The sequence below is a fragment of the Triticum aestivum genome, chromosome 6D (genome assembly GCF_018294505.1).
Source record: "Triticum aestivum cultivar Chinese Spring chromosome 6D, IWGSC CS RefSeq v2.1, whole genome shotgun sequence".
Lineage (NCBI taxonomy): Eukaryota > Viridiplantae > Streptophyta > Magnoliopsida > Poales > Poaceae > Triticum > Triticum aestivum.
The window spans coordinates 426,398,122-426,408,911 of record NC_057811.1 but is presented as its reverse complement, the minus strand read 5'-3'; the positions used below and the strand labels follow the sequence as shown (position 1 = coordinate 426,408,911).

Here is a 10,790-nt window from a genome sequence, read left to right as displayed (position 1 = left end):
GTAGGAATAATGTCTCCCACGTCCGATCTCCATTCCGATGGTGCGAATAGCGTCGTCGGAGGGAGTTTGGAGGTGTGTCTCTGTCGGATCTTGCGGGATTCGGGCGGTGGTCTTCGTTGGATCTATTTGGATCCAATTTTTGTCCATCTTCGTTCGTGTGGTTACAGGTTTGATCTTTTCGATCTACAACTATTTTCATCAATGATGGTTGCTGCTCTGGTGCACTCGTCCTTTGGGGCATTAGCATGATGACTTCCCGACTGTCTAGTACAACAAGGTTTGCCCGGCTCCGGCGAGGGAGGGGCGATGATGACGGCGCGTCTTCGACTCGCTTCAGTATTTGTAGTCGTCGCTAGGTGGTCCATGGACGCGGTTGAAAGTTTTATTACCTCTTGTGTTCTCTGAATACAGTAGGTTGGAAATTTGTGCCGCAACAAAAAATACCAACGATATGCAACGTGCTATACCTACACATTCCACCTTGTACGGTGGCATCCAGCGGACTTAGATGAAGGTTAAAGTTGTTCGTTCGACCCAGAAAAAGAATGTGTCAATGTTGCATGCCCAGCAGTGCAATATTCCTCGATCTACATCTTCCCGCCAAGCTACAGAGATCCCGTCCCACGGAGGGCCGACAGATCTCCACCCAGGCACGCATGAATCCACGGCCAGTACATCGTATCCTCCACCTCGCCGTCCTCGCCCCATCCGCAACACAACACATGGCTCATCACGGACGACGGCACATCGTCAGCCCCCTTTTGCCCCTATCAATCATCGACGTCTCCCGCGCGGCACGGCCGAAGCGACGGTGGCGTTCAAATATCCCGACAGGCGGGATCGATCGGCGGACCGGCCGGGCCTCGTACGCGCGCGCGTGAGCACGTACGTACGTCCGCTGCCGCATGCATGCATGCGTCCGTCCGTCCGTCCGTCCGTCGACGAGAGGGAGAGGCCTTGCATGCTTCCCCGCCACCAGCAAACAGCTCCGGATCTGGCTTCTTCCCGCGCAGTGCATGTGCATGATTGCTACACCACCACCACCACCGGCACCGGCAGCGGCAGAGATCTCGTCGTCTTTGTACCGATCCGGTCGCCGTTGGCCACCCCCGGCTTGGCCGTTTCCCGGCTGGTTTTTCACCCTTGTAGCCAAGCCAGCCAGCAATGGCTTCTTTCTGTGCGTCGTCCGTCCCGTCTCGATCGACGCCACTGTTCGTCCGCTGCGGCGCCAGCGCCGCCGACGACGACGTGTGCCGACCAGACGCACGTACGTACGTACATTGGGCCGGAACGTCGGTCTGTCGAATGTCCAGCCCAGATCCAACGGAACACGAGATAGGTAAGGCGACGTACGCACGCACTGTGAAGTCACGAGATAGGTAAGGCGGCGCGGCTGGCAGGTTTAAACTACTGTGGGGTGCAGGTAAATGCGAGATCCCGGCAGGGTCCGGCCAAGGTTTCCCGATCGAGGAGGGACGGACGTACGCGACGCCTGTGACGCGGGGCAGAGGCTGTACGCGGAACAGGCCGGGCTACGTACGCGCCAGGTGCCCCCATCCATCACCACCCCCTTGCAATTGAAGCGCCATTGGCCCGGTGCGCCCTGCTGCTCAGCTCGTGCCTCGTGCTCGTGGACCTGCCGTCGCCAACGCCCAAACCATCGACGCCCGGCCGGTCGGTGGTGGCCAGCAGGACCGGCCATCACGTAGTACGTACCAGCCAGGAATCACGCAGGGAATGTACGTCGTGGCGGTGGCAATTGACACTGCACCCACGTACGTGTCCCCGCCTGCAGCGAGTCCTTAACCGTTCCATTCCTTCTATCACAGAGACGGGTTCAGGGCCAGCCAGTCTGGGCATGCATTCATGTTTTTTCACCTCATGCATGGGGGAGAGAGGGGCGACCGGGTCGTACGGCGGGGTAGGGCGCGGCGGCGTCGACGACGACAAGGGGGAGGCGCAGGCGGCGTGCGTCCAGCTGCGGCCGCCCCCAGCAGGCCGACGATTAGTCGCCGAGATGCATACCGCTGGGTCGGTCGGTCGGTGGGGCGGGCGCGACAGGGGCTCGCTGATGGCAGGAACCGGACACGGGAACGGCCAACGCAACGCAACGAGCGAGCCTGCCCGCCCGCTGCTGCATGCGGCGCACCTACGTGGAGGCCCACGTACCACCACGACCGGCCTGGCCTGGCCCGGTACTGGACTACTGGTCGTAGAGTGGACAGCGGAGGGACGCGTGACGCCGGCGACCAAAACACCATGATTCATTCATTCACCAGATGGTCTTTTCCTTTTTCTTTCTGCGTTAGTCACCTCACGGATCCGATCTACCAGTGACTGCTACTGGTAGCAGCTTGGATCAATCATCATGGCCGGGTTTACCTACTCCTACGGCTTCGGCGAGTCAGGATTGGCCTGGATTTACAGCTGGGTCATAAACATGTCTGAGCCAGCGTGAACCGTATCTTCTGCCCAGCCAGAAATTTGGCTGCGATCGCCCTTCACTCGCTCCCCCCGTACGGGGTAGCGATCGATATCGGTGATCGGTCGCATAATTCGCAATCTATGGCAGCAGATTGCGCGATCTGTTCCACGATTTTCTGACAATAAATCAAGGATCTAAACCTCAGGCGCAAGAGGGATATTATCATCTTTATCTCCATTTCCACCAATCATTACACATTGTGATTTCACAAAGGAAGTGGAAAGAAGATCATAAACCTACACTACGGTTTTCAATACGGAAGTGGCTCTGGAAACTCAGGAACCACAGCAGTACTTCACCATACACGATTTCGATCACAAAACTAGGTTGATCCACCGCACGACACTGGAATGCCCTCGAGCGTGTGATCGATCCCGACCCCCCACCCAAAAACCATCTGTCACAAAACATCATTCTGAAGGTGTTTCGCAACATGCATTGCCGCGGACACTAAACATTCACAGAATCTCTACCGGACGGTCACACGCTGTGCAATGCACCGTATCCGTGTTTGTTTTATCGCTCGGAGGCATTTTCACAGGTCCATTTCTCACTGCCCTATACTTCAACTGATGGTGGCCAACTAGGCAAGTGCAGCGGCAGATCATTAAAGGACAGCAAGAGCAGAGGCAAACCATGGACTGCTGGTAGACAGTAACTCTACTGCAGCTCCACAAGGGAGTATGTCTACCATGTTCCTCAACAGCTCTACCGTTACGATCCAGTTGACCACCAAATATGGTAAATGATAATCTAATATCATGCACAGACAGGCATCTCTGTATGGAATCTACTACTAAAAGATATTGAAAAAAAAGGAGAAGTCAAATGACACAGGAAGCAGGATCAAGATTTAGGTGTGGTAAACTTGAGTACACCCTGATTCAAGCGAACTAAATGGGGTGAGGGAGACTAGGGTCGGTCGACAAAGAATTGAGAAATCCGGGTCGACACCCTGAGTTCTTCATCCAATGATTTAAAAGAAACACACACAGATCATGTGGACTTTTAAACCTGGATAAACACAGCAAAAAATCTTGAGCCTTATTGGATGGCAAACTTGAGTACACTCTGACTCAAGTGACACAGGCAGCAGGATCAAGATTTAGATGTGGTACTCTGATTCAAGTGAACCAAATGGGGTGAAAAAGAACTAAGAAATCTCGGTCACCCCATAAGTTTTCATCCAACGGTTTACCAGAAATACACACACACACAAAAACAAGTGGGTTGTTAAACCTAGATTAAAAAAATCTTGAGCCTTATTGGATGTTAAGCTTGCCTGACTGAGATTTAAGAACTTCTTGGTCGACAAAGCATTAGCAAATCCGATAAATATGGTGCTTCAGCATGAAGGTAGGTGCACAGATATGGTAATGTAGGTGCCTAGATGGATCTCAGTTTCTATTTTCATTAAGAAATTTCAGTCGACATCCTGAGTTCTTCATCCAACGGTTCAACACAGAAACACACACACACAAACAAGTGGATTTTTAAACCTAGATAAAAGCAAGTGAACCTTATTGGATGGTAAGCTTGGCTGACTGAGGTTTAATAGTTCCTCAGTCAGATTTGGCATTAGCAAATCCGACAAAATGGTGCTTGACCATGAAGATAGGTGCACAGAGATGGCAATGTAGGTGGCACAGGTGGATCTCAGTTTCTGTTTTTGGAGATGAACTTCAAATGTAGGTTTGTGAATGCATATACATATCAAAAATTCCAATTGCACTACAGTATTCAACGGCGAGAGGTTTCATTTACGGGTCTAGCAGGCTGATTTAGGGCCATCAGTGCTACTCTTAGTTCTCACTAACCTTAACATATAAATTATACTCCAAATCAAATGGTAAAGAGTAATGCACTTGTAAGGAAACAAGCATCCCGTATGCTATATATTTGATCCCATAAATTACTGAACTAGTGTTGGAATCTTGAAAAGAAGATCATTTATTTATCATTGATTCTTCAACGGGTGACGAATAAAGGATTGGGTAGACAAGCACAGTTGCAATCAAGGATCATGACATAATAGTAGACATCACAGAAAAAGGAAAATAAAATGGAACAACAAATAATGTCGACAAAATTTATAACTCATCAGAACAAATATAAACTGTTCTGTATCTCAGCCGATCCCTTTTTGGATCATTTTCATTCACCGCCTCAATGATCAGAGCAGCCCTTGCCCAAAGTTCATTGGAAACTGAATATGGAACCAAAATACAAAACAGGGCAATAGAGCTCTCATCTCTACAACATGCAAATTCCTTGCTCCATCTCTGCCTACACTAGCATGCATCTCTGGACACTAACAGCTTAGCATGCCCCTTACATATGTCGATTGCATGAACAGGCTCGCGGTGAACTGTTTGTTTTTATGGGTCAAGTATTGACTATGGTGTTTTTGTTCCTTCCAGCAACTACTTGACCACGCTATAGTTCTCGAGTGACCAAACTGAATTGAGATGTTTGAAACAACAAAACGGCCAAAACGGTGAGCAACACACCTGAAGCACAGCACGACATGAGACCAGTCATCTGCCAATTCTCCTCCTTTTGCTTGCCGAAGAGGCTTGGTAGCATGTTGCTGGAGATCCAACAGCAGTATCATCACTCTGTTGGCTGAGACATGCAGCAGCATCCAACACACCTATCGGGCTTTGCGGCACAGAGAACATTGATGATCCAGCTGACTTTAGGACAATGGTTCCCATTGCTATCTTGTCTTGAATCAGTTCGTAGCATCTTAACACTCGCTCCTGCGAGACATAAGAGGTATTTAGGCAAATGAAGTAACAATTCAAGCGCATCATTGCATTTACAGGTTACCATTTAGTGGCGGGCAAATGGTTTAGTAAGTGATAACATTGAGCTGATCACTACCTTGTTTATGTACTTGCAGGTAGTTGTAGCCCGCTCGACTACTGAAGTATTGCGCTCCCCAAATGCAGCAAGTGCAACACTTGCAGCAATCTCTGAAGGTCTGAACACCAACTCCTCCGTGATTAAGGGATTTTAGCAGGGTTTGCTTCAGTTGCTACTGAGATGATGATGGTAATAAGACTTACAGGAAGGGGATAGACGGAGAGGAACCTATCAAGGTAGTTGACAGACAGGACCGCAGTCAACGGCGCGAAATTGAAATGCTCAATGACCTATGAGCAGAGAATTTGCAGATTTAATCAGCAATCACATCGGGGCGGCACCATCGGGCATCAATCCAACGAGAAATCGCCACTAGAACGGGTAAAAAAAGGCATCTTTACACGAATCCGGCCCATCACATCTCGGCGCCGCGCCATCGGCACAGGTAAGCGGCGATTGGAATCAAATCAAGATGCGGGGGGGCTCACCTTCCAAATCCAATCTATGGCGTCCCTCCTGACGGCGGCCAAATCCAGGGCCCCGGCCCGGCGCAGCAGCATCTGGGGGTACCCGTCGGCCGGCATGTGCTCCTTCTCAGTCGCGACGAGCGCCGCCACGCACTCGTCGGACTGCACGGGGTGGTCCACCAGGAACCCCTCCGCCGCGGCGGCGGCATCGGCGGCGACGCGCGGCGGGGTGGCGGACCCCGCCGCCGCCGCCCAGGAGCAGTCGTCCTCGTCGTCGTCGAGGCCGAGGATGGCGGCGTTGTCCTCGGCGCAGAGCAGCACGGAGGCGGCGCAGTCGTACCCGGATGGAACCATGCTGACGACTCCGCCTACCACCTCCCGAGAATGGCAGCGGCAGGAAAGGAATGCTGGGTTAATGAGCAATCAATAAACCGATGCGAACTGATTTATTTATCTATCTATCCACGCCGAATCCCTCGTCTCTTCCTGCGAATTTATACTTCTCCCTCCCGATTGCTCCTCCTCCTCCCCCTCCAATCTCCCTCCCCTGTTCTTGATCCGTCAAAGAGATAAAACGAAAAGGATAATCTATTTTTTTCCTTTTTCTGCCTGCTGCGTTCTTCTTCTGCTCAAGTGGAGACGAGATGAGGAGCGGAGGGGGAGGAGGGAGGAGAGGAGAGGAGGGTCTGCCTACCCACTGTAGAAGCGGGGAGCGAGAGTGGGGGAGAAGGGCGAGGGTTTTGGCTTTGTAGGGCGCGGCCGGAGGCGGGGGGAGGCGGCCGCTATTTCGGGGGCGACGCGGGGGGGCGGGCGCAAAACCGCATGCGACTTCCTGGCGGAGTTGTTTCGTTTTTGGCATTTTCCTGGGAGCGCGGATCCTTTGCGGCCACGACACTGGCTCGGATTTCGCGTGCGCCGTGTCGCTCGGTGCGTTTGTTTCCTTTCTTATTTATCTCCTCTGCTTCTAGACTAGCCTCTGTTCTAGGTTAGTAATATGATGAATGTGGTGATGTGTTTCTTGGCTTATTTGCTTGCAAAACAAACATGGGAAGAAACACCGTTTTGTAATCTCGGAGATCTTTCCTTGTATATGTGTATGGAGAATATCATGGTGATTGTGTTTTTACGGTTTCTTTCTTGCTCGTTGTAATAAATGGATGCAAGCGGGGGTCTGAAAAATTCACAACATTTGGGTGCCAAAATTAGTCTCTGCTTTTCTGTTTTACTAAAAGAAAATTAGATTGTGATTTTCGTGCTTCGGTCGCTACAAAATTTCTTTCGTGGCAAATCCGCTTGTAAGAAACGACACTCTAGAACCAACATTGCGCACGCCACGACAAACGAGGAGGCACGTTCGTGGACACGGGCTGGTAGGAGCTGCGCTTGTCTTTTGGATTTCTTCCTCCGGTCGCCTAGGACAGTGCGGCGACTATGAGTAGCGCGAGTGGCGCATGCACGCTTTCTTGGAGGCATTTTGCACGTTTCCAGCGAACGTCGGGAAAGGTCGGAACCGAGACCTCCACTGGTCTGATGAGCTCCGTCATCATGACCATTGTGCGTCTGAGTACCGCCAAAAGGATCACAATACAGACACATATTGTTTTGGGGGAGATACTTTTATCTCATCACTTTCTTCTCCCTCCTCTCGTTTTCCATGGGAGTCGCCTGGCGGCCTGGGTTATCTCGGCTCCTCTCCCTTCCCGCCTCCGGTGGTTCCGTTGTGCGGATTGAAGTCGGGAGAGCGGCTTCTCCCTAAAAACAGTAGATCTAGGGTGTGTACTGCCACTATGGAGTTTGATACTATGACGGTCTTGAGCTCCCCACTGGCATGTGCAGATATCGAGCGGTGACCTTCAAAGCGTTTCTCTTCTCATCTTCCATGGCCTTGGGTGGGGAGTGATCTGACGAGGGCTCTCCCAATAAGACTTGCACTTCACTAGATCGAGTTGAAGAAGATGTTGCTCCTTTTTCCCTACATCGTCACGGCGACGAGGAGGGTTTTGGTGGGCCATGCTTGCTTGGCTATCTTTTATGGAATTGGGTATTGTCGGATCTACCTCCGGTGAAGGCCTTGGAGCAGAAGGTACAACTGCTCCATCATGAGTTTATTACCAGTGTGTTCGAGCACGAGCTACGACGCTCGCTGATCTAGTCTTTCTCTTTGAGAAGATCAGTTCCTCGCGGTTGGTTGTTGGTCTTAGCCGCTCCATTACTGGCTCTTCCAGTCGAAGGACGGTCGCTTGCTGCTCAGAGTTCTGATATTCATCTTCGTTGGCTCATCATATTCTTCCCATCTATGATGCCCAACAGGGAGGCAGTTCGACTTTGGTTTCAATATCTGCATCCTTTGCTTCCTCCAATACTTCATGCTGGATGTAGGGGCACAACGATCTGCTCGCCCCAAGTGGTTCTTCCCCGGAGGCGATGGATCCGGCTCGAAGCGGAAGGCCATTGTGGAAGAAGGGCTACATTGCAATTTTATGTTGTTCTTAAGGGCCCTTGCCAAAAAATGAGTTATTTAGCAGAGTTGTCGATGTGAGGTGACTCCACGGTGTCGACATCCCGCTCAAGGCTTCATGAAAAGCAGTAGACCTTGAATTGGACCTTCAAACATCCAACTTTTTTCTCGAAAAAGACGTGTAATTTATGGTATAATTTTAGAAAAAGTGCTCTAGTAAAAAATATAACCTAGACAGGTAACAATCGTGTTTATGTGTTCGACAATTAAAGGTTAACTATTAACCACATATTTCAATTCTTGGCATATAACAACCGTTTCATACACAGTTTGTAGAATCTATATGACGAAACTTTAAGTTGTTGCTTAATCACTTCATACATCTCGATCATAAACCCACAATTTATGACACTGGCAAGATGATTATTGAATTTAACTACGCTAAGAAATAATGTTCACTTACACTTTCCGTAATTGGTAGGGTCCACCGTCGTGCTGACCTCCTCAATGTAAATCGGCGGATCTTATTATCGATGCGGTTTCGAACGGAAACAATCTTATACCGAGTCACACCGCCCAACTTTGTTCCTGATAAAGAAAATCCTATTCCCTCTGTAAAGAAATATAAGAGTGTTTGTATGGAGGAAGTACATACCACGTAATACAAAAGTTATTCAGTAAACTTGTTAGAACAACAACCTTGGTTATAGTGTTTTGCTTTTGTCATTCGCAAAACTGTTAACGATGCTTTAACCATAGCTAATGGCATGGAAAACTGTGTACGCGTATCCGCTTTGAAGAAGCTGTGCCTAATGTTGTTACTAAACAAGTCGACGGAATTTGGACATATATTTGGGCGCAAGCCCGTGTGAATGCTGTCATCGAGCAATGCTCACACTCTTGGCCAGATTCCAATCTCCCTGAGGCATCAACCGGCTCCCACTACATCTTGTGCATACGTTCACCCCTTGGTACAGCTGTTTTGGCAGAAGACATACTTGTAGAAAGTGTTTATATTGTTTGCAATGTTGTTACTCCTAGTAGGAGTATTTCTAATTTGTGGCGCACGGGGTAGCATTCTGCTGGTGCATGTAGCGTCATAGCCACCCGTGGTTCGCAAACTTGCAACGCTGCGAACGTTTTGCAATCTCGTAATGCCGCGAACGTTGCTCTGGATTAGATGCGAAACCTGGAGAACCCCGGGCCCCTGGGCGCAAAAGGGGCAGAGAGGATTACACGTAGGACAGCGCCTCGGTGGCACGACCCGGCCCATATGCCATGTGGCAGGCGGCCACCACCCCGGCAATTTTCCATCAGCGGCAGGCGCTGGCGCCAACGGAGATGTGGCCAAGGCGTGGGGAGGGGCAGTTCGGGCATTGCGCAGGCCATGTGGGACGGGACGACGGATGGGGGGCGGTGGCACGGAAGGGTAGGGGGCAGTTCGGCCATTGCGCGCGCCATGTGAGGGTGACCATGCGGGGCAGCGGACGCGTCCGGGTGGCGGGGCCCGAGGGGGAGGGGCAGTTTCGTCTTTCCGCTGCTCCTGCCGCATGCCTGCAAAGCGTACCGAACACAGGCATAGGCGCAGGCACGGGCACGGCCTCCGGTAGTCCAGCAGCGCAGCACGGTTGCTTTCTGGCGGTCAAACCTGACGTGAACCGAGGAGTAACTTCGCACCGAGGCCGAGGGGTCGCGCGCTGCTGCGTTCGGGCGCATCCGATCCGGGCTCGGGCCATTTTTTTGTTGGGCGCGGCTGGCTAGATCGCGGGCGCGTACCTGGTACGCCGTGAGTACGGTGCAATCGACGGGACGACGTGGAGTACATGCCTACTTTTTTCTTACACTAGCTTAGTATACGAGGCTTCGGTGTGTACATGTATACTTCACTGTCAAAAGTTAGCAAAAATTGTAGATACCCATATGCATACCTCCTCATTTCCCGTATCTACGCCCGGAACTTCAATCTCAATTCAAACACATATTTTTTGAACTACTACCTCTGTATCAGAATGTAAGACGTTTTTGCAATTCAAATATTGGTGCGGTGGGAGTACGGATTATAGAAAGTACGAAATTTGTTTATCTAGTCATGTTATTTACCGAATTCACAACATGACAACAAAAAAAGGATTGATACAAATTATCATGAGAATAAAAAACATCTGTGTACTCAATTAGTAGAAATTTTTGTACGGGCTAATTAATGGATTGCTATTAGATATTCATACCCAGGGATAGAGGCAGCAATTTCGCAAGGTTTGGTCTCCGCAGTGCCTTAAACCTTTCCGCGGTCACCCTATACACGTGTTGCCATTGGCGAAAGCTTCAATCTTTTGTTGTTGTGTGTTTAGCTATCAACATCAGACATACATCAAAATATTATCTGCCCCTGTCACTCTTCATACCTAAATATATTTACGTCAATTAGACCTTTATAATTGTGCTTATTGTCATTGATGTTTTTTCGGAATTGTATCTAAATATATCACGTCCGTTAAACCTTTATAATTAT

General features: G+C 50.1%; 1 protein-coding gene across 2 annotated transcripts; it reads right to left on the bottom strand.

Moving 5' to 3' along the window:
- Window positions 1–4,560: 4,560 nt before the first annotated feature.
- On the bottom strand, window positions 4,561–6,550 carry LOC123145564 (cyclin-D3-1). Of its 2 annotated transcripts, none has more exons than XM_044564998.1 (4): window positions 5,842–6,550; window positions 5,557–5,643; window positions 5,372–5,485; window positions 4,561–5,247 (listed from the first exon to the last, which is right to left on the bottom strand). In XM_044564998.1, the coding sequence occupies exons 1-4, from the start codon at window positions 6,172–6,174 to the stop codon at window positions 5,023–5,025; spliced, it is 759 nt and encodes a 252-aa protein (XP_044420933.1). In that variant the 5' UTR covers window positions 6,175–6,550; the 3' UTR covers window positions 4,561–5,022. The 2 variants fall into 2 exon arrangements, with proteins under 2 accessions (XP_044420933.1, XP_044420934.1); XM_044564999.1 differs by having other exon boundaries at window positions 5,372–5,471.
- Between the last annotated feature and the right edge of the window lie 4,240 nt (window positions 6,551–10,790).

Excerpts from the sequence above, each read along its gene's own strand:
- LOC123145564 (XM_044564998.1), bottom strand. The coding sequence starts at position 6,174 with ATGGTTCCATCCGGGTACGACTGCGCCGCCTCCGTGCTGCTCTGCGCC. Across the intron at positions 5,644-5,841 it reads CCATAGATTGGATTTGGAAG|GTCATTGAGCATTTCAATTT; the intron begins GTGAGCCCCCCC and ends CTCTGCTCATAG. Across the intron at positions 5,486-5,556 it reads TCTCCGTCTATCCCCTTCCT|GAGTTGGTGTTCAGACCTTC; the intron begins GTAAGTCTTATT and ends TTAATCACGGAG.